General features: G+C 43.2%; 1 protein-coding gene across 1 annotated transcript in view; it reads right to left on the bottom strand.

The window, feature by feature from the left end:
* Window positions 1–25,043, bottom strand: part of SYT17 (synaptotagmin 17) — a 680,897-nt gene that overhangs the window by 345,967 nt on the left and 309,887 nt on the right. The window contains exon 6 of the mRNA XM_085628853.1: window positions 15,805–15,925. Coding sequence (XP_085484979.1) covers window positions 15,805–15,925 — 121 coding nt within the window. The remainder of the gene's footprint in view (window positions 1–15,804; window positions 15,926–25,043) is intronic.

Genomic DNA, 25,043 nt, shown 5'->3' with positions numbered 1-25,043 from the left:
AATGTTAAATAAATGGGCCAGCATTTATTAACCTGCAAATAAATGCTTGACCATTTATTTAGCTTATTTTAACACCTCCTTACGCAATCCCTGACCCACCCAGACCACCTACCGCCACCCTGCTGGCATCAGTGCGGCCTTCTGACACACCACAGACCATACTTTGTAGCCCCATGGCAAATGTATGTGAGTACCCATGCAGTAGACCATTTACTTAATATGCCCTTATTATTATGGTATTTTATAGGATGTCATTTTGGTTCCTTGTTCTGACTTTCAACAAAGAGTGATAACAGAAAGTGGTCACTAAAACATTCTTCAAGGATAGAAAAACTCAACAACTGTGGTTTATAGTAGTCAGAAAGAGCAATAAAATCAATAAGGCTGCCTTGTCCTCTGCCCATATAAGACATTTCATCTGCTGTTGTCTGCATAGTAAAGTCAGCTGCCAGAAAAAGAGACAATTTTGACAATATAGAGTTAAAAACATCGCCACAAGGATTATGCTCAAAATGGCACCTTTCTTCCTTGCCCCCAGCTCGAGGCTGCAAGCAGACACCCTGGATAAGGGGCACAGTTTACAATTGAAATCCCCTCCCCAGAGTAAGATGTAGTGGTCTTCTTGATGTCCCTTAAATGATCACCTAGGGCGTGTTTCAACTTCTGGGCTATTTCAGTGTTTGTATATACAAAATTATTGTGGTTAAAATTAACAATGACCAAAGTTACATTTTTCCCAAAAACAACATTGATAATTTGAAAACGTTGACAACCTAGCTCTATCTTACAGACCTTATTTCCTAGAGTAGTTGCTAGTAATGTCAATAAGCCCCCTTTGTGATGACCCCCCCCCCCCCAAAGCCTGAGCAGCTGGAGAGTGAATAGAAACAAATCTGTGTATATGTACAGCATCCCTCGCCCAGGTTTCTTGGAGACAGATAACATTATAGCCCTTTACTAACTTTAGCCAGTCCTCAGTCTGCAATGTATTTGATAGACCAGCTACATTCCAGAGCAGGCAGCCTAAAGTAGTGACCTCATTTCTAGAAGGTGCACCTTGTCTACTTATACTTTCACTATTGCCAGAATTCTCAACAGAATCCAAAACTGTATTTATAATCATTGGATTTGCCATGCTCACTAGCTCCAGACCAGGCTGTTTTCTGCAACCACCTCGCCAATGATCCCTAATGAATGAGAGGTGTCGGAGCTTACATACTCGTTATTACCATGGTTGTCAAAGTGACCCCTGCCTACAGATTTTCCAATATTACTGACCCATAAGGTTGTGTATTTCCTACAGCTGCATTTGCATTCACCAGAAAAGTTTGCTCACTAGTATTATTATCTAACATCCCTATTCTGAAGATCATTGGCTGGAAGGCCTTTCCTCCTTGTGCATGCTGTCAATCAACTTGCTCTAAGGGAGAGAATTGATTAAAAGTGGGCACGGTAAAAGGTCGGGTGAGACAGTAATCAAAAGACTGAAGTTTTCGAGCTTTTGGCATAATCAGCTTATAAAAATAGCCCAACAGGACTGCCACAATATTCCCTCTTGACAGATTAAACCAAGAGAGATTTTCCGGAAGGAAGCTAACCAAATGCATCTATTTAAAATGAATAACCACACAATCTCTGCTATCATCGTCCTTTGCTTGAAAACCCACCCAGGAAACATTATTTATGTTCCTTGATAGGTCTGTACAGATTAACCAATTTGTTGATCTCGAGAGCCAGTGGATAACTTTGTTTTTTAATTGCATGATACCTTCATCCTTCTCTGACCTTAAGGGAGGCACATTCTTCAGCACTATGACTAGCGGGGTAGCTTCTGGCGGAAGGTGAAGAACTCTGTTCGTGCTAGTGCTCATTAACAGAGGCCTGACATTGGGATGAGCATCTTTCTCTGATGTATCGTGCCTAGTGTCAGAGAGAACTTGCCCCTGCCTAGGACCTAGGCTCTGGGATTTGTTTAGACCCCAAAATATAGGGGCAGCCGGGGGGCCGGGATATTGTCTTGGTGGCCAGGCACTCGGCAATGTTGTGACTGTTCCTGGCTTCGGACCATAGGGGCAGAACAATTTACTAATTGGTACAGAAGCCAGGTTTGCCAACCTTACATCAGTACTTCCAGTACTCATTATGCTAGTTGTGCCGGTCGTACTCAAAGCAATCAGAGTTTTTAGTGAAGTGTCAATGCTTTTGACAATATCCATAAATGGATTCAGGCATGTTTTCAAGGTGTCTTCTAATGTGCTTGTAAACTGGGCATGTGTTAAAACTTCACCTACGACTTGCTTTACTGGTTCCTTCTGAAGAGTCTTTCCCTTATTGCCATTACCAGAGATAAGCTTTCTATGAGCAATAGGTGGATTTTGACTGCATCTTTTGGCCTTTTTTGGTGTTGTGGAACATAGGGTGTCTGGGAGGGAACCCACTGCTTTATTAGCGACAATCTCTTGAACACCCTGGTATACACAGGGATTTGCAACTACCATTGGAGACTTGTTAACCTCTGCACGGGCGTAGGGGTCCTAGTATTAACTTGTGGGGTGGTTAGTAAGGCCTTCTTTGTTGCCCCCAGCCTCTCTTCCACACATTCAATCTCATTATTAATTGCCCCCACAGCTAGCTGTGTTGAGGAAGCTGGTAATTGTGGCAGTCAATGGCCGCTCCTTGTCGTCAGGCATGGCACATTTCCTCTTGTCCATTGTTCTTACCTTGTGATTCCAAGGATATTAAGATGTTGGGAAGATGAGTTGAACAGCAGACGATGATAGGAAGGAGTGGGGGCCTCCAAGCGTGACCAACAGCATCAGTAACCTTCAACCACAGGGGTTACTAGAGCAGGTAACTAGCCCCCCTGATCCTTGCAGCTCCTCTCTCGCTCCTATGTATATCTTGCTCTTGCTGCACAATCCATATACTTTCCCAGAGGGCCTTTCAGATGTGGCTATATATCAACAATCCCCTCTACTAGGGAGCAAAGGATCTAGAGACCAAGACGGGGGCCAGCCTGGCCTCGTCCTCCTCTGCCCGGGTTCAAGAATTCTGGGACACCGAGTCCCTCACGGCCAAGACAAAGCACATCCAACAGTTGAGCAAGTGTCCCGTGCCTTGGGAGGTTACCAGTGCTTATCAGTGTGTGGCACGGGTGAATCTCCTCCTCCTCCTTTGCCCAGGTTCACAAATTCTGAGACACTGAGTCCCTCGCGGCCAAGACAAAGCACCTGCAACAGTTGAGCAAGCGTCCAGCGTCATAGGAGGTTACCAGCGCTTATCATAGGTCACAATGTTGCAAGTAACTTCTTAATTTATCCGATACTTTGTCCCGGGGAACTACTCGGATTGTAATCCTAGATCATTCTCATTGAGTTTTTTTTTAATCCTATAAATTTCCTGGTATCTGCATTTCAAATAATAAAAAATCATGGATGTACCTGACCCATAGAATTATTTTTTCCAATTCTTGTTCTCTTGTCCCCATGCATGTTCTTTCTCCCACCGCCCCATTACTAGATTCGCATAGTTTGGGGAAAATGAGATGGCCATGCAGCCAACATTGTTGGTTGCAAATTATAATTGATATTGTCAATCAAATAAGGTTTGAACTATGCTTTTTAAAATCAAACTACATCACTCTCAATGTCTACTAATTGGCAGGGAAGGGAGCAGTATAAATTGTCTCAGAAGAAAGACTCACCTACCATGAGAAAGACCCCGAGTGGTTTAAATGCGTTGGTGGAGTGTTTGTAAGCTGCAATAAACCTTTAAAATCAAGTTCACCAAGTGTGACGTCTCCTTGCCTATAATTGATGTTTGAAGGATGAGCGATCTAGCCCTAACGCAAGCACCAGCTGTTGACGGCGGCGAGCAATTCAAGACCGAATTTTTGGAAATATATATATTGCAAACACAAAAGAAAGCGTCATACACCATAATCTGTATCCCATGGCACTTTAATGAACAGTAATGAACAGTAACAGAGTATGCGGCAGCTCGTATCCTGGCGCATTTCGGCTTCAGTTTGCCTTGTTCACAGGTGAGCAGTTATTTGAATCCAAGAGATCACATTTGGTAAATAGCCGTTCAAAATCTGACATGTTTCTTTTCATTAGCGCATTGGAAAATGTGCAACAGAATCCTTCAGACTGCAGTCCAAAACACTGCAGTCTAGTTGTAAATCATCCCCTCCAGTGATGTCATCAGTGATGTCATTTCAGATGTCATCAGTGATGTTACTGACCATGTCATGAGTGATGTAACATGTGACGACATCAGCAGTGCATTGCGGGGGCGCGAGTTATAGTTAGCTGAACTAACTATAACAGGGGAATTTCTAGGGTTTTGTACGAGGGAAATGTCCAGCTAACTATAACGCCGCTGAAACCTATGGTTTTTTCAGTGAATTTCTAAGGTTTTTAAAATGCCAATTCCTAACTATAACGCCCCTGAAACCTATAGTTTTTTCAGTGAATTTCAAAGGTTTTTTAAATGCTAATTCCTAACTATATCAGGCCTGAAACCTATGGTTTTTTCAATGAATTTCAAGGTTTTCTAAATGACAATTTTGAATGTATTAATTGTTATACTGATTTTTTTGATACTGATTTACTACATTTTTTAAACTATTTATTTTTAGATATATTTTTTTTAATTACATTATAATTACATTATACATTACAATACAAAATATACTTTCTCAGAATGAATTACTTTAGTTTAAATACTTGGCAAATAGGCAACAGACTTTTAAGTACAGGAGTTACAGTTGTTGCAATGGGCAACACGATTTCAAACACAAAGCAACATTGAGCTCAATGTGAATTTCTAGTTAAATGTAATTAGTTACTCTATGGATTACTTTTCTAACCACAAGACTGGATCCTAGATTCAGTCCTTGGACATCTCCTGTAAACATTTGAGTAAAAGCGCTTTGGTTACAGCAGTGATTTTTAAGGAATATTATTGTATTTTGACACTTCGAAACTTTTTCCGATAGAATCACCAATGTTATCCTATGGCAGAAAATTCACTTAGCAGGTAAGTAGTGTACTCTGGACTTTTTCTTACTCAGTGGTGGATCCTGGATCCAGCACTGGCCAACCTCCTGTAAACAGTTAAAAGAATGTGTTTAAGTCATATAGACGATTATTTTGGAATATTTTTAGTTTATGAAAATAGACACTTAGAAAATTTTCTGGTGAAAAACACACAATGGATTCCTATGGAAGGAAATGCAAGTTACTGGTAAGTACGCTTACGAATTACTTTTCAGGGTCAGTGCTGAGCTAAATGATGCAGCCCTGGGTTCTCTCCTGATAACAGGTGAGTAAATCGGAATTCGTATTACAGCTGATTTTAGAGGAATATTTGTACATTTTAAAAATGGACACTTAGAAAATTTTCTGGTGAAAACCACACAATGGATTCCTATGGAAGGAAATACAAGTTACTGGTAAGTACGCTTAGAATTACTTTTCAGGGTCAGTGCTGAGCAAAATGATGCAGCCCTGGGTTCTCTCCTGATAACAGGTGAGTAAATCGGAATTCGTAGTTCGGCTGATTTTAGGGGAATATTTGTACAATGGTGAAGGAAGGGGGAGGGGCCTGAGGTGACGTGTGCAAACACGCCGTGTGGCGCATTTTAAGTTGGGGAATTAATTCCTCTTCAACCCTGAGGTCCCCTGGGGGCCAACTAGCCCACCAGGTACCTCCAGTATGCGCCAGGGAGCTGCATTGCAGAGAGGTATTCAGAGGCCACGCCCCTTTTTACAACACTCTGCAACACAGCTCCGTGGTGCTTACTGGAGGTACCTGGTGGGCTATTTGGTCCCCAGGGAACCTCAGGATTGAAGAGGAATTAATTACCCAACTTAAAAAGCGCCACAGTGCGTGTTTGCACAGATCTCACCTCAGGCCCCGCCCCCTACCTTCACCACTGTGCAAAAGCACCCCGTGGGGTGTTTTAAATTGGGGGATTAAGTCCCCTTGAATCCTGAGGTGCCCTGGCGGCCAACTAGCCCACCAGGTACCTCCAGTATGCGCCAGGGAGCTGCATTGCAGAGAGGTGTTCAGAGGCCACACCCCTTTTTACAACACTCTGCAACGCTGCTCCGTGGCGCTTAGTGGAGGTACCTGGTGGGCTATTTGTCCCCTAGGGGACCTCTGGATTGAAGAGGAATGAATTCCCCAACTTAAAACGCGCCACGGGGCGTGTTTGCACAGTATCACCTCAGGCCCCGCCCCCTACCTTCACCACTGTGCAAACGCGCCCCGTGGCGCGTTTTAAGTTGGGAGATTAAGTCCCCTTGAATCCTGAGGTCCCCTGGCGGCCAACTAGCTCACCAGGTACCTCCAGTCAGCGCCAGGGAGCTGCGTTGCAGAGAGGTGTAAAAAGGGGCGTGGCCTTATTACACCTCTCTGCAACACAGCCCCCTGGCGCATACTGGAGGTTCCTGGTGGGCTAGTTGACCCCCAGGGACCCCCAGTATTGAAGGGGAATTCGCTCCCCCTCTGCAAACGCGCCAGGGGGCGCGTTTGCAGAGTGGTGTAAGGAGGGGGCGTGGCCTCCGGACCAATCCTTTTTTTTTCCCCCTCTGTTTTTTAAAAGGGGGGCTGTGTAGCCCCCCTTCTTTTTCTTTTTTTTATGGCCCCGGGGACCCCAGGGCCTGCCCCCAATTTTTTTTTTTTTTAAACGGGAAGGGGTCCGCGTGGCCCCCCTCCCCAGGCCATAATTTACCCCGGGGACCCCATCCCCCGGGGCATGGCCCTTTTTCAACAAGTTTTTTTTATGGAGGGGGGCTGCATAGCCCCCCTCCCGGGCCACTTATGGCCCCGGGGACCCCATCCCCTGGGGCCTGGCCTCCGTTGGGGGCCGTGGGGGGGTCCCCAATCCCCCCACGGCCCCGCCGGCTCCCCGCGTCCTGCGGGGGCCGGCATTGCTTTTCCACATGGGGAGCAGCTAACATGCTGCTCCCCGTGTGGAAAAGCAATCCTGCTCTCTCTTCCAAATACCAAAGCAGTTTGCTTTGGCAGGATGGGAGCCGCGAGGCTCCCACCCTGCCACAGCAAACAGCAGTGTCCCGGGGGTGGGCACCCCGGGACACTGCAGGAGCCGGCTCTGGGGGGTGGCGGTCCCCAGGGCCATCATTGGCTCCAGGGGTGGGACGTGCAGCCCCCCCCACTTAAGTTAAAGCCCCGGGGGTGGTGGTCCCCGGTGCTTGGGGATCCGTAACGGACCCCCTATTTTACATATTCAGTGCCTGTGTGGGGGGGCTCGAGCCCCCCCACACAGGGTTGTTTTTTTTTTTAATAAAAGCCCCGGGGGGTGGCGGTCCTCAGGGCTGCGGGGGGCCATGAGCCCCCTGCATACATGAACATAAGCCCCGGGGGTGGCGGTCCGCGGGGCTGGGGGGCCCCTCTGGGCCCCCCATTATAAAAGCATATTGCCCCCGGGACTTGGCCCCCCCGGGGGCTAAATCTAAACGAAGCGCGGTAGTCCGCGCTTCGTTTTTTTTTTCGTTAGCAGGATGCGCGGACCCTACCCGCATCCCGCGATTTTTAAAAAAAAAAAAACATTTTTTTGGGCCTTGGGGGTCCTTGTGGGACCCCCTGAGCAGGCCTAGGGGGTCAGGGTGTTTCTACCCTGCCCCCTTGTCGCGTTTTGCGTCTTTGTTTTTGTGGTTTCTTGTGCCTCGGTTCTACCGAGGCACAAGATGGCTGCCAACACTTCCTGATTCAGAGTGTTGGCAGCCAATTAGCATTCAGCTCCTGCTCGGGAGGGTTCGGGGAGGATGCGGGGAGGAACCGCGGATCCTCCGCGGCCATAGATATATATGTACTTTTAACTCTAATTTTCTCAGGAACTACTGAACGGATTTACACCATTTAAGCAAAAGGCACGAGTCTGAACTGAGGACTACCTCTTTGCCAAATTTGGTGTCATTCCGTTCAGCAGTTCGGGCTGTAGCTGCGACAACAGATCCTATGGGAAATTGCATGGGGAAAACGCGTTTTGGGACCCCCCTTTTTTCTCGGCCCCCGCTTGACGGATCACCGCAAAACTTTCAGGGTAGGAGCGGAGCGGAGCTGGCCAAAAGTTTGGAAAATTTCGCGAAGATTCGTCAACCGGCGCCAACGTTAATCCCAATAGAATGTTGCGGATTTCCTATGGAAAATAGGTCCTAACTATAACTATCTACTGGCGACCGCCAGTAGATAATATAGGCATATTATTGGTTTTATATATACATATATATATATATATATATATATATATATTCACTGAAAAAATACATAGGTTTCAGAGACGTTATAGTTAGAAACTGGCATTTAACAAACCTTGGAAATTCACAGAAAAAACCATAGGTTTCAGGGGTGTTATAGTTAGCTGGCCATTTCACTCGTACAAAACCATAGAAATTCCTCTGTTATAGTTAGTTCTGCTAACTATAACTCGCGCGCCCGCAATGCACTACTGATGATGTCACATATTGCATCATTCATGACATGGTCAGTGACATCACTGATGACATCACTGATGACATCTCAAATGATGACATCACTGATGACATCATCCAGTCAATGTGGTTTGATTGAAATTTAAATATGTATTATATATATACCAATCTGTATTGAAGATTGAGTGGATATATAACTGTCTGGATGGAGGATTTACTAGCTGTCTGACTGTCTGTTTAAGTGAGTAATTAAAAGTGTCTCACGTAATACATGGATTAGTAACTAAACTATGTGAATGTGTGCTTCACTGTCTCTGTTGTTGTATAACATGCTGCATCAGTTGGTCACTAACTACATGAGTGTGTATATTAGTTATTGATTAGTTGGGTGAGTATTTGTATGGGACACTGAGTTTGTGTGTGGTTGGATGGGGTGTGTGTAACTCTATGCATAGATGTGTGAGTGGTTGATTGACTAGGTGTATAGGTTTAAGAGTGCATGTGGAAACAGTTGTTTGGGTGACTGAGTGTATTTATTTGTGTGTTGGTGAGCGAATATATGTTTTAGTTGTACATCTTCAACAAAGTTAAAAAATAAAAGGCATTGTATGTGAGAGTTGGTGTATATAAATAAGTATGTGTAAGAGTCAGTGATTGTGAGAGTAACTATATGAATGAGTGTATAATTGTAATTTTGATTTTTTAACATATTAACTATGAGTTACTATGTGTTTGAATAAATGAGGTGTTGATGGATAATTGTGTAAGTGAGTAAATGTAAGTGTGATAAAAAAACATTCATGAGTGAGTAGGATGACTGCATAACCGACTAAGATGACTGCTGATGTGTCAATGTCTATATATGTGTATAAGTGCATTTGATAGTGTTCTATTAATTAGTGACTGCATGTATAAATGATTCTGTTGTTGAATGGGGAGTTGTGTGTGTAGACTTAGGAATCAGTGAGTGGGTATGTAGTAACTGGTATTGGTGTGTCAATGGTTTCAAATATGGTACTCTGTATTTTACAGTGAGTGATGACAGGTTATACTAGTGTAAGATGAGGTGTATCAGATTGTCATGTGGATGATGTCATCAGTGATGTCATTTGAGATGTCATCAGTGATGTCATCAGTGATGTCACTGACCATGTCATGAATGATGCAATATGTGACATCATCAGCAGTGCATTGCGGGCGCGTGAGTTATAGTTAGCAGAACTAACTATAACGGAGGAATTTCTATGGTTTTGTATGAGTAAAATGGCCAGCTAACTATAACACCCCTGAAACCTATGGTTTTTTCTGTGAATTTCTATGGTTTTTTAAATGCTAATTTCTAACTATAACGTCTCTGAAACCTATGTTTTTTTCAGTGAATTTCAAAGGTTTTTTAAATGCTAATTTCTAACTATAACTTCTCTGAAACCTATGTTTTTTAAAGTGAATTTCTAAGGTTTTTTAAATGCTAATTTTTGAGTGTGATAGTAGTTATACCTATTTTGTGTACTGATTTTCTACAGTTTTTTAACTATTTATAAATATGTTATTCATTAAATAACATTATATATTTTTCTGAAAATTGCAAAAAAACATTTAAAAAAACATTCAGACTGAAATATTGATTCATTTTTTATTTTAATATATTTATATTATTTTATTTTTTCGGAGTCGCGCACTCAAAGCGTACACATCATGGAGGGTGCGCGGATTCTAGCCGCCATTTTAGGAAAGTTGTGAAGGATCCGCGTACGGTGTGCGACGGCTGCGTGTTTTTCAGTTACATCATATACATTTAATATTACGTGATGTGCGCGATTGGTATGCGACCAGTCCGCGACTCCTGCACGCACGCATTCGCGACACATGCGCATTACGGTATGAGATGCTTGCGTGGTGGCAGGTCCCGCTTGACGTCACATACGAGCTGGGTGCGCGACTTCTGCAAAAAAAAATTATGTTCCAAAATGATATGTATGTGTCTTTAATATATATATTAGGGCAAGAGATTATCTAAGATATTCATAAAAATAATGCTAATTTCTGGTTCGATTTGGCACCCTTGCAACCTTGAAATTGCATTCACAATTTACGATTCTCTAATTGGTAATCGCAGATTGAGAATGTCTTCCCATTCATTCCTATGGGCCTTCTAACCCATAGGAATGAATGGGAAGGTATTCCTTATTTGCGAATCTCAATTTGCGATTCGCAAATAAGGAATATGTAGGATTCGCTAAATTTTTTGCGAATCCTACATACATTGCATTTTGCGATGCTCTATTTGCAATTCGCAAAAAAATCGCAATTTGAGAATCGCAAAACTCTTTTTTGATACATATGGCCCCATGTGAACAAGTGCTTTATTCAATCAAATCATGCCACGATGACCCAACTCATTTCGGTCCTCCTGGACCTTCTTCATGGGATGAATATCAACCCCTTCTTGCTGTTGTTATCTAGGCAAGCTTTGGCACTTCCTCTTCCTTCGTGTAATGATGCGATTTGTAGTCTTAATCTTTTCTATGGTATTGTTGGCTTTCATTTTATTTCTGCCACATGTTTTTTCTTGATGGTATACACCTTTTGGAGGTGTGCGTTTGTGTGTGTATGTATTTTACCTACTGGCGGTCATTGCATACAGTGTTCAATCGGTATACAACTGTTGAGAGAAAGCCAAGATCCTAAAAATACTGAACATCTGTTTCAAAAGGAATGCCCTACTATGGACAGCAAAAATTCACGGGTGGAACCACGGATCTTCAACAAAATATTTAAAAAGATGCACAGACTCCCACCTATTTTTTTTAAAAGCCCCTGGGGGGGTCAAATCCCGGGGGCATGGAGATAATGAAGGAGGGGGCTCATGGGGCCCTCACCAAGGCTTATCCAAAGCAATAAACAATAGTAATACGGGGGATAAGTTCGGCACCCGCCGCAGGCCAGAGGATGGCTACCCCCCCCCGAGGCAATGCACACTAGAAATGAAGGGGGCGCTTAGCTAGCCGCTGCCATGGGCACCACCAACTCGATGGAGCACAAACACAATAATTAAGGGTGACCGTTGTGGACCCCTGACCCCAGGGACCTCATGAAAGAAAGGAAGGTGCTGCACAGCCCCCTCATGGACCCATAGATGGCCCTGCTGACCGCCACCCCCTAGGCCTGGCTCCAGCAATGTTCTGGGGTGACCACCCAGGTGACATTGCAGTTTGCTATGGCTTGAGGCTCCCCTACGGTCCCCAACCTTTACAAAGTGGGTGCCCTGAGTGGGACACCCTATAGACCGGGCCCCGGGGGCTGTGTAGCCCCCTCACTAGGGGATGGGGAACCCGGGGCCGAAAATGGCCCGTGAGGGGGGTCGCTTGGCCCCCATCCCTTTAAATTATATATTTTTTAAAGAATAGGCTGGGTCCCATGGGATAAATATGAAGTCCACTTTACTCCTGAGGGACCTTGGGGGCTGAGATGCCCTCCTGGTCTCCCTATAAGTCCTACACAGCGGGATTCTTAAGAGCTGGTCGGAGTCCCCACCCCCTTTCTCCACACTCTGCAAACATGACTACAAGTTAAAAAAAAAATTGAAATTCACTAAAAAAACAAGGGTTACAGGGAAGCTATAGTTAGGAAATGGAATTAATAAAACATAAAAATCCACTGAAATAAATAAAGGATACAGAGACATTATAGTTAGGCTCAGGGTCCATTGTACAAAACCAGTGAAATTCAGCAGTAATACTTAGCTGAGCTAACTATAGCTTGCGGGCCCCGCAATACACTGCTTATGACCTCACATATTAAATCACTCATGATACGGTCAGTGACATCACTCATGACATCTCAAATGACATCACTCATGACATCACTAATGACATCATCCAGTTACTGTGAGTGTTTTTAAAAGCTTATGGGTGTTAAATATATATACACCAAGGTGTATTGGTGAATTAGGGGGTGTATGAGTGCCTGACTGGATGACTCAGTGGGTGCATGACTAACTGTATAAGTGAGTGATTAGGTGTCTCAGTGACTGTATGGATGAGTGACTGGCTGTGCGAATGTCTGTATCTATCTGTCAGTTGGTGTCTAAGTGGCTGTATGGGTGTGTGAGTGGGTACGTGAGATTCGGAATTGGTGAGTGATTGGTTGTCTGAGTACCTCTATGGATTTCTGCGTGTCTCTGTGGGTGGGTGAGGGTGTGCATGACTGCCTGAATGGATGAGCGACTGGGTGAGTCAGTGACTGTATGGGTTAGGGAGTGCATGTGTGAGGGGCTGCATGGTTGAGTGAGTGTGTGTATGGCTGTTTCAGTGAATGAGCAAATGCGTCAATGGTATATGGGTGAGTAACTGAGTATGTGAAAGGCAGTATAGGTGAGCAATGGCGTATGTGAGTGACTGTATGGGTGAGTGAGTGATTTTGAGAGTAGCTGTATGGGTGAGTGTGTGCTTGTATCAGTGACTGTATAGGTGAGTGAGTACGTGTTAGTATCTGTACAGGTAAGTGATTAAGTGTGTGTATAACTCTACGGGTGAGTAAGTCATGGTGTGATTCACTGTATGGGTGAGTGAGTAGGTGTGTGAGTAGCTCTATGGGTAACTGACTGTGTGTGAGTGGCTCTAAGAGTGGATATGTCAGTTGCTGTATTAATGAGTTAGAGAGTACATTAGTGGCTGTATGGGTGAGTGACTGGATGTGTGTGTTGATCTATGAATCAGTGAGTGGCTGGGTAAGTACTGGTATGGGTATGTGAATGGGTTTGAGAATGGCAGTGTGGAAGTTGGAGTAGGTATATGAAAGGTTATATGGGAGTGTGAGTGGATGATGTCAACAGTGATGTCACCAGTGATGTCACTTGAGATGTCATCAGTGATGTCACTGACTGTGTCACGAGTGATATAATATGTGAGGTCATAAGCAGTGCATTACGGGGCATGAGTTATAGTTAGCTCACTAACTATAATGGCTGAATTTCTCTGGTTTTGTACGAGTGTCACCTGAGCCTAACTATAACGTCTCTGTAACCTTTGATTTTTCAGTGAAACTATATACACATATATGTTAAACATGAAGTTATGAACTGCTACCAGTGTCTTTCACCCCCTAGTTTTGACAATAATATGGCTTTCATTTACTATCAGTGACTCATGTAGGGATACTCAGAGAGCCACTCCACCTGAGTGTGTGTTATATGCCTATCCTCATCAGTATCTCTCTCTCCCTCTCTTACTCTCCGTCTTACTCCCTTCTACCACTCTCTCTCATGATTCCTCTCACTGTGATGCTCATTCAAAATGGATTGGATCCATTTGTTAGGTCTCACATCCAGACAGCTTTGTTTGTTGCCAAAAAGCCTGTTGTATACAATATAAAATTAGATTAGGCGTAGGACTTGGCCTTTGCTCGTGATTTATTGGCTTTCTTGTCTATCTCAAATATAAAAAATACTGAGCATCTGTTCCAAAAGGAATGCCTTACTATGGACAGCTTTTATCTGTATCAAACCCCTGACTGTCACCGAACCTACATTGAGAAATGAAGTTGATATGAGTAGAGAAGTGGGTGCTGTAAACTACTCCTAAACTGTTTTCTTTCCTCCCTGTTCTTGTGATCGTCCTGCCGTAGAGCATTTACATTTTAATGGTTTTTGTCGTGAAGATTGTATCCTTACACTGCTGAGGTCATTACCTTGCATTATATTGACCCTATGGCTCCTATTACTTCCCTCACACTTTTTATTTATAAATGAGACCACCCACTAAGTACATGAATGCCTCCTCCATGCTGTGTCTGCCTTTTGCTAGTACAAAGGCGGGTGTCCATCTCTTAGTGGCCTATTACCATCTCAGATGGAAAGCCTCCCACATCGGCTTCACTTCCAAATGCCTAATTACAGTTTAGGCGGTCAAAAGTAAAACCGGCCGATCATTCCGGCTGGCTTCCGATGGGCTCCCAGTCTGAACTGGCTCGTAATCCATCTAGATGGAGTTGTACGCCGTCCGGATTACTATGATCTATTTCTGGCAGGCTTTCCATGCCTGGCTTCTCGACATGGAAAGCCTGTTGGAAAGTCTGTTTGGGGGCTCCTAGCAGGGCCCACTTCCAGCAGCGGCCTACGGTTGGCGGCCAAGGGGGAACCTATGGTGCCTCCCTGTTGCTACCTGCACCATGTGGAGGCACCTTGAGGTGCCTGCCACGCGGTGGTCGGACAAACACAACCTCCCATTTCCCTATGAGAGCTTGTGCCTCAGCCGGTTTACAACCATAGCACATGCTCCCATAGGGAAATGAAAGTATGCGACAGCACCATATGCAGTTGCATTGTAATTAAGCAGTCGGGACTGCTGACCGGAGGTCGGTCAGTCGGTCCTGTTTCCGCAATAGAGTCAACATCGTAATAAGCCCCATAATGGGTTTTTTAGTACTCCATGTGAATGGGTGTGCACGGACGGTGGCCATGTTGAAGTACAGTTTTTCATAAAGCTTAAGAAAAACATTAATTAATGGTTGCCATGTGTGCGTACTCGCAGCGCCTACCTGGGAATGAAAGCACTGGAAACGTAATTAGGACTTCACTCCATGTCACAAAAAAGACCTACTGACTTTCTCATTATTTGTCTGATAAATTTCTTTAGTGGTAAAATACAAGTGTTTTGTTACTAATGGTCATCCATCCAAAACTCTAAGAACACTTATCGCTGTATTTTGTTTTCTCAGTGAGGTTTTATAATATGGCGTCTCATGTGTTTTTCTTGTATTTTCTTAACCGGAAATATTGAGTAATGTTATTATTACTCTTATTTAGTTTAGCTGCATTTTTTATTTGTTTTTGCGTTTAATTGATTCTTTTCAAATCCTATAATAGTTTGTTTAAAAAAAACACTACAATGGGGTAAGCATGCACTTCTTGCGAGTTTGCCATCGCACGACCCTCAGTACACATATTTCAGTGCTGCTGTATGATTACATTGTGAAGAAAGTAAACTGTCAGAACATTACCTAAGTGGTATAGGGGCAGATTTACAAGCCCCTTGCGCCACTTTTGCGTCACTTATCCAATGTTAAAACTGACGCAAAAGTGGCGCAAGGATCTTGTATATCTGCCCCATAATACAGTCAGTGTAAACAGCAGTTGCACATGCTGAGTGTTAATCACATGTGCCACCAGGTGAAAAGCAACAAGGTCTCGAACAATAGACTACACACACATAATCTGAAGAATAAAGTTAAGCATAAGTTGCAATTCCTATGCAATAATTAGCAATAACATTTTTCAGCAAAACATTTATGTTTGCTTACTTTTCATACAAAAATATTATATAAAGATAGAATATTACCTTACCTGAACCTTGGCTCATGTCAGTTTGAAGAAGCTGCTTTGCTCTAATAATATCGACATTCAATCTACCTGCACTCGGCAGATAATTAAGGGATAGCAATAACTCTCCCAATTCCACTTCATTCTGTGTGAAAAGCAGATGTGAAATTTAAGTGCACTGTTTAATTTTTATTAAATATTTTTTTATTACTGCATGATTGAGAAAATTACAATACAATACTGTACTACAGTACTTCAATTTCGTGCTTGTCATTGAGAAAAAAAAAAACGACAAATACTGTGACACATTCAGTTAATTCTGTAATACGAATCTAATGAAGAAGAGCTAGCAGAGTGCACTGTTTAAAAGGGCATTTTCTTCAGTTCTGGTTTGGCAAATTGATACTAGTAGGTAAGTTAATTAAAAAAAAAATACTGGTGCAATTCTGCAGTTCTGGGCAGCGATTTCCACGCAATAGTGGGAGTATTTGTCTCCATCTCCTTTCTTCGAATGTGTGACATGTACGACTCGAATTACGACTGTAAACGCAGATTCCAGGTATACACCTGTAAGAAAAATTCTACCAGGCAGTGGCATTATGTATATTAGGAATGGAAGGGCATTTGGAAACAATCACCAGGTCAAACCCAAACACACCTGACACAGTGGCAGCCAGCACCGATCGGGGGTGGAGGGCCAGGGTTGGGGGTAATTTAAAAATAAAAAATAAATAACTTACCTTATCGCTGCAGCTTCTCACCTATGACTCCCCTGAACAGGAACCAAGAAACCACCAGGCTCCCCTGAGCAATTACAACGCTGCAATGCAGAGTTGTAATTGGTAAGCACCCAGGCTCCCCTGACCAATCACAACGCTGCAATGAAGCGTTGTGATTGGTCTGAACATCATGGTTCGGCACTCAGGCGAGGACTGGGAGCCTGGACATGTTCTCTATGCAGGTGTAATGCAGACTGTATGGAGAACATGCATAGTGCACATAACTGTTTGGCCGGCTAAAGAGGGCCGGCCAAATAGTCATTGCTGACTTAAAGGTGGCAAACCCCTCCCCCCCCCGCCCTGCTCTAAGAGCAGAGCTGCCACGCCTGCCTGCAAAGCAGCTTTGAATCATAAAATAATAATAACTTTGAGTTATTATCATTTTATGTTTCCTTTATTTACACTGCTTAAAAGCAGTGGGGGACGCTCCCTCTCTAGGAACGTATTGTCTCCGCAATGCACCCTGGCCTGCTATATGGCCTTCCTGTTCAGGGAATTGCAGTATTAGGGCAAGTAGGAACAACACACCTGTATCTTTAAGCTAACTTATGACTCATTACTCATGTCACACTACTGTCAAGCAGCAGCCCCTCACAGATAGGCACACACCCACCACGTTCCACTCACATACAGCTTCCCTGAAAATACTAGGCTTTATGAGTTAGAATTTGCTTTCTTCATTCTATTCTATGTCTGGTGCATTATTTGCAACACCTGGACAGCAGCCCCTCTGTGGTGGGGTGAAAAAACAAGCGAGCATCTGAATGCATACCAACTACACACCCATCCAGTTGAGGCCTCACTGCCATCAAAGCCACACACTCTTAAGAAACATATTTCATTGATTGTCCTATCTCAACACTGCCCATTTATAATTTATTGTATCTATATGTTGAGACAAAGCAATCATCACATACTTATATTGTAATTGAATAGGGCTCATATATGTTTACCTATAGCATGTCATCTTTCACTTTGTAGACCCTCTGTTGTTAGCCATTCTGTCACTTGCCACCATCTCCTCTATTGCTGCATTAACTGTGTTAATATGTGGACTGACCTAGGACACCAGTTGGGTGGCAGAATCTAGTAAGTCTACCTCCGTAAACAAGGAGAATGAATAATAACATGTATGAGTTTTCAGTATATCCTGCTTTAAATAGCTTATAGTTGTCCAAAAACAACATTTACCCTTAACTGGATGTATATTCCATAAATCGAATATAATGGCTCTGAATCCTAACCTGTCTTCTATTTAAAAGGATGTCAAGCCCTCACTCATCTTGGGGGCATGGGTCATCATATGGCTTGCTCCTGCCACCTAGTCAAAATGCACTGACTAAGGTGAGTTCCAAAAAGGCATGGAGCACTTCTGAGTTTTGATATACTGTCAAGTAATTTTAGTGACTAACATGTATACACTTATACAATGGTAAGGAACACCACTGTGGACACATCATTGAGATGCCTTGCGATTTTGTGATACCTAAGGGACCAAGGGCCATATGTAGGTAAGACGTGTTTTGCCATTCTCAAATTGCGATTTTTAGGGAATCGCAATTAGAGAATCGCAAAACGCAATGTAGGTAGGATTAGCAAAATATTTTGCGATTCCCACCTATTCCTTATTTGCGAATCGCAAATTGAGATTCGCAAATAAGGAATACCTTGCCATTCATTCCTATGGGCTAGAAGGCCCATAGGAAGGAATAGGAAGACATTCTCAATTTGCAATTCTCAATTAGATAATCGCAAATTGAGAATGCAATTTCAAGGTTTCAAGGGTGTCAATAGGACACCCTTTTGCACCCCTGAAATAAACATGTGTGCACATGTGGTGCACATGCATGCGCTAGGGCATGTATGTGCACCAGATGGCACTTTGAAAAATGCAAAAAAAAAATTCAAAGAAATCGCAAATTACCACCAACCTGAAGTTGGTGGTAATTTGCGATTCCTTAAGCCAAAATCGCACAACTTGGGTGCTTCCTACATTGCATTTAAGGAATCGCAATTTGGGATTCCTTAAATGCATTTGCGATTCCTTATTTTGCGTGTGGGTTTTTGTGTGCTACATAGCACACTGACCAAATTGCGATCGCAAGCGCTGAAATTCTGCGAATTTCAGCATTTGTGATCGCAATTTGGCTTCCTACATATGGCCCCAAGGAGATTAAAATTACTTCAAGGTGGCATGGTGCACTTTTGAGTTTTGATGTGTTGTCAAATAATCTTAGTGTCTAGCATGTGTTTTTTTTCTAAACATAATTTTATTGACATTTATAAAAAAAACAAGCAAAACATTCCGATGACTAATACTATTTCACTTCCCCCCACTTCCGCCTTGTTAAACCCCAGTTTCCACCAGTCTCCACCACAGCATTTATACCAACACATATTAGTTCGCAAAGTACATTTCAGATCTACCAATACATGTACCATAATCCTGGCTACACTTCTACTTGTTTTCTTCCCCTGATTTATCAGTCATATCCAGATTTTTAAAGGAATCTAATAAGTGATCCCATGCTCACACCCTTTCAATTGATCCTCTTCCTTTCCTTACTTATCTACATAACACTGTGCTCTCATAACCCACCCACCGAATCAGCTCCTCTTTCCATTTCACCACCCTGTGGGGCCTACACTCCTTCCAATTCATGATTATCAGGTACCAGGTACCAGGGCCAAGTCAATAAATCCTGTTGTGTTTTTGCACTCAGCAAGTTTTGGTAATCCCCCCAGAAGACAGACCACAGGAGCACCTTCAATAGATCTATGCATCACCTCATTAATACATGATCTACCTTCCTCCAGTATGCCACCAAAAAATGAACATGACCACACCATGTGTAATATTTCTACTCCTTGTTCCCCACACCTAGGGCACTCTACAGCTGTCTGATAAATCTGAGCTATTTTCACCGGAGTTAGATATGCCCTGTGTAAGTAGAAAAAATTTAAATCTCACATTTCTAGACACTGTGTTTGAGCTTGCAAGAATCCTAGTTCAATCGGCCTTGGGAAATGGGTGTGCAAAGTCCTCTTCCCATGGTGTCTAGCATGTGTATACTCATACAATGGTAAGGAACACTACTGTGGACACATTCTTGTGACGAAATGTGATTTTGTGAGACCTACAGGACCAAGGAGATTAAAATTGCCTCAAGGTGGAGATGTGGCCACATCACCTTCTTGACATGTGTAGCAAAGTTTCTATATGTAGATTGTGCCAGAGGGTTTGGTGCAGTTTGCAGGGTCAGCTTGCTCATTTTCTAACAAAAATATTTAAATGTCTTACTAATATAGGTGTACGTGTGGGGCTCTGTATACCACATGAAATTAGAGATTCTCTGGCAGGTTTGTCTACCTCCTAACACTCCCACCTACTAAGCATAACTTGGTAGGGAAGAGGTGAGAGATATCTGTACGTTCTCCTTATCCTTGAAAGGGTCATATTTTCTATGAGGGACTTATGAAAACAAATAGATCTGACCTCAATAATTTGAGGAGGGTAACGCAACATAGTGCCCAACATGGGATTTGCCCCTGAGGACCTAAAACACTAAAAGTAAGCCATGCAGGCAAACTTATCCAGAGACATCCAGAGGTATTTTCGATCTTCCTCAAAACTGGGAAAGGTGCCCCCTTGTCCAACTGAGGTTTATTGAGTATCAAACATTTACACAAAGGATCTCCTAAGTTGCTACTACAGTTTCTAATTCTCTGTGAACAGCAATGGGAGAAACAGGTAAAACAGGGCATGTTCCAGAAAATGTGTGCCGTGCTGTTCCTTTCCATCTAATAGCAAAGTGATTCAAACTAATGGGGGCGAAATCCTGTTGATGTAAGAGCTGACCCAATATATACACTTACGTATTCTACTGATGTTTTGAAATCGAAGCTGCATATGCAGCAAGGCTATTCACAAAGTGTTGTGTAATAGATCCTTAGTGCTCTGTAAAACAGGATGCAACCAGGGTAATACACCAGAACTCTGGAGATATCAACTGCTGAAGAGACAGTGGCCATTGTGAGAAAGGTATCAAAGCCAGTTGTATGGACAGTTAATGTTACACACTGTAAATAAAGGGAAATATTATGATAGAAGTATTGAAAATCACCATAAAGCTATGTAGTGAAATTGTGTAAACAGAACTGGTAACGTAGTACTCTCATTTGTGGATTTACTCAGTTCACCATAAAAATCTACAGAGAAATGTGATGCTGTAATAATGTGTTCAGTGTCTCACATAATGTGATAATAATTCAACAAGTAAAAGAAAAACATATGGCCATGCAAGACTATGAAACCCATTTAAGAGGGCACTGGACAGGCAGGGGCTATTGGACCACAACCATGGTGGTAGGGGTCATTTGCTACTGGTGTCCAGGGGTCCATCATACTATAACACTGGACCAAGTACGTTCTTTATGGACTTCACTCTCAGGGTAGTGAAGATGAACAATTATAGGGTTTCTCTAGGAGGTAGAGTGGGAAGCAATAACTCAGAACTAAACAACCAGTCAACAGAGGCAATACAAAATTGTCCAGTCTAGTTTTCTTCTTGTAAAAACAGAAATACTGTAATGACGTGAGAAAATTGAATGCTCAAACAGTAATGGGGGCTCAGGTACAAGGTTCTGCATACTGCTATGGGCTGTAATTAATGCCAATAGTGCCTACACCCATGTGGGGATGCTAATCAGGGATGTGATCTTGGTCTTACTACAGCTCTATCCAAATATGGCTGCTGCTTCCACCTGTCTCTGCAGGATATTTACTTAGAGGGAATCTCTGCAAAAACTAGGTTTAGGTGCAAAGTCCATTATTATGGCTGCTCAATCAATGGCAAATGTGGGAAATGCGTATGTCTGCTTAGTTTGGTATCTTCTTGCTAAAAGTTCAGAAGACACACTGGCTGGGTTTGACAACACAGTTTTAGAGCAAGAAACAGTCTCTCAATCTTTCAGATGTAGTCCATAGTACCTGCTCCGGTGAAGCACTGCTCGGCGTTGTAAAAGTTGCCTTGTGCTCTTCGCGTCACACTGCAGAATCTACAAACAGCGGGAGTGGAGTTGCAGAGAAGGTTTTGCCTCTACAGTCATGTGGGAGTTATAGCATGGCAGGTCAGGTCCAGCGGTCTTCCCTCTTTGGCAATCGGGAAAGTCCTGAGCTTCAGCACTGATGACGTCTGAACACACAGTTCATCGGTTTGCAGCAGGCAGAATCCTTAGTCAGAGAAGCTGGTTGGTAGGCCGGGATCAGCAATTGTCCCTGCTTGGCATTTGCAGCATCTGGCCCATCAGTGAAAGCATCACCTGCGATGAAGGCTGGACACATCACTTGGTGTTGGCAGCAAGTAGACACCTCCGGCTATGGTGGAGGTGCCGGACGACATACTAATGATGAACGTTGATGTTACTGCATGTAGTTTGCCCAATGAACAATACAGGGAAGCCGGGGGACCATGTCTTAGCTCCAGTTAGAGAAGGTTGATTGAGTCAGCATGGGAGGCTCAGTTCTTCTGATATGGCTTCATCAGTGGCTGCCAGCCACTGTCATTCAGTTTGAACCCTCAGCTGTTTGGATTCCTCCATATTTGCAGCAATCTCTGCCTTCTGTGACTTAATTATTGCTTGTAAGTCACATCAGGATTTCTGGTGCATCAGGGCAGTTTGAAATACCGGAAAATCATGGTTACTTGGGCTGGTCGGAATTACAGACAGCTTATATGACAAGGGGCGGTCCTGAGTCCCACCTATCTGTACTCCATCCTGAGCATCTTCGTTTTGGATAACAATCCCTTGTTAGTTAGTACGACTGCTCTGTTCCTGCTGCTGAGATTGCGGTATCCTGAACTTGACCATTGGATTGAGAGTAATGTTTTCACATCCCCATCAGGACATTAAGATTAGCATGTGGGCACAGCAGCTCAATTGGCATCCAAGCCTTGGAGGTATGACAGACACAGGTGTCCGTGACAATTATTTACTTGTTTGGGCTCTCTATTTTACTACATGTGGGAGTTTATAAGACACTTCCAACCTTTCCTGCTTTCTTTGTCTAGTCTCCTCCTTCTTCTGGATCTAATTTTCAAATGTCCTGGATGTGATGATCAGAGGGAGATAAGGAAGAATATGATGGAGAAAGGCTCTCTTAAAGTTCTCTCATGATTGCTTCAAGTTGCTAGGGAGAAGCCTAACAAGTTCTTCTCTACAGTCGACCAGCGCTGCTTTCAAAGATGCTGCAAGCTATGCAACAGACAAGAACATTGTAAACACCCTACAAATGAAGAGCAACCAGTCCAAGCAGAGATCAAGAAGCGGACAGCATTTTAATGATTGAGATTGTTGTAATAAAACCATCTGCACCACACCTGATGCCACTCTCAATACAAATAGTTACAGAGACTTCTACTGTTATATTCCATATGCCGTTTAGTTTCTGCATATTTCAAAAACCACGACAATGGTGTTCCTGCACCTTCAGTGGGGACATGATTCCGGTCCAATGTTGTAGAGTAAACCTGCACCCATATTTTGTAGCACCATCAAAATACCAGTTTGATCCTGAGACCTATGGGCCATATGTAGGAAGCCAAATTGCGATCGCAAATGCTGAAATTCGCAGAATTTCAGCATTTGCGATTGCAATTTGGGCAATGTGCTATGTAGCAAACAACAACCCACACGCAAAATTAGGAATCGCAAAATTTGCGATTCCTTATTTTGCAAATGCATTTAAGGAATCCCAAATTGTGATTCCTTAAATGCAATGTAGGAAGCACCCAAGTTGTGCGATTTTGGCCTAAGGAATCGCAAATTACCACCAACTTCAGGTTGGTGGTAATTTGCGATTTCTTAGAAAAATGCACTTTTTTGCATTTTTCAAAGTGCCATGGGGCGCACATACATGCCCTTAGCGCATGTATGTGCACCACATGTGCACACATGTTTATTTCAGGTGTGCAAAAGGGTGTCCTATTGACACCCTTGCAACCTTGCAAATTGCATTCTCAATTTGCGATTCTCTAATTGAGAATCGCAAATTGAGAATGTCTTCCCATTCATTCCTATGGGCATTCTAGCCCGTAGGAATGAATGGCAAGGTATTCCTTATTTGCAAATCTCAATTTGCGTTTTGCAAATAAGGAATATGTGGGATTCGCAAAATATTTTGCTATTCCTACCTACATTGCGTTTTGAGATTCTCTAATTGTGATTCCCTAAAAATCGCAATATGAGAATCGCAAAACACGTTTTACCTACATATGGCCCTATGTTTTTAAATAGATTCGCACAAACCTGGCCTGTCTGTTCTCCCTGGAAAAAAATTATCTTTTCAGCAGTATTACTGAGCAAATATATTGAACAAAGTTTTATAATTTGAGTTCAAATGATTCCCTTACAAGGTGTGAGTTTGATGGAGAAGTGGCAGATACAAGGAATGGACAGTCTCTCTCCTGCATGTTACTATCCAAAACATTTAATCAGGGGCAGCTCCTCCGTTATAGCGGAGGAGCGTCGCCCCACTGAAATGCCCCCAGAGACATGAATAAAATGGTAATGAAGTTGATTCATTACCATTTTATTTTCAGTCACCCAGTCCCAAACGGAGTGTCAGGAGCAGGGAGAAGGGTGGGCTGCCTTTGCACTTGTTTAAAGTGTGCATCATTTTTTGGGCCGGGCACCTTGCAACAGCCAGCCAGACATGTGCACTTTAAACCTCTCAACCCAGCTGTCTTTAGACGTAAGTGCAGGCCTCCAGTGCTCTGTTGAGTGCTAAAACAGGCCTCTCCCTCCAATCAGGGCGCGGCTCTCATGCTGGTTAACACACGAGAGCAGACCAGGATTGGCTTGGGAGCCTGCCTCGAGGAGAGAGGACGATTCAGGCTGTTGCGCTCATTGCAGGAGGGTAAGTGTGTTTTATTTAATTTCATGTATTTTGTTTCTGTGCCACCCATTCACCACCCTCGGGACATGCCAGCCGCCACTGGATTTCATTATTCTGAATGATACCAGTTATCAGCCAACTTCCTTCGGTTTTGCTGACGTCAATGAGTTAATAGTTCCTATAGTTTCCAGACATAACTGCTCACACTTTCCAAATTGGAAGTGGAAAAGATCATTAAATAGTTAAGAAATGACTCTATGGTACTTTTCAGAAATGTAACACAAATCTAAAGGAACACACAATTGGAACTTAGGCGTAAATGACGTCACCCCAGATTTGCACATGGGATGCAGGACCACTAGCGAATAAAATGGATCCTGGGTTTGGCAACACATACAGCATTGGGAAGTTATGTCAAACACGGTCTTCCTGCGTTACTTGTAATCCAGATGGACCCAGTAACTCCGGTTACCAGACCCGTCAAAGATTACGAGTAACCTGGAATGTTAGCCAGGATGGTGTTTATCAGGGTTTTTCTTGCATCCTAGTAAATTCCTTACCAATGTGGCTTTTGCGGGTGGATTTCC

Source organism: Triturus cristatus, chromosome 10, assembly GCF_964204655.1.
Source record: "Triturus cristatus chromosome 10, aTriCri1.1, whole genome shotgun sequence".
NCBI lineage: Eukaryota > Metazoa > Chordata > Amphibia > Caudata > Salamandridae > Triturus > Triturus cristatus.
This window is presented reverse-complemented; position numbering and strand designations above follow the sequence as displayed.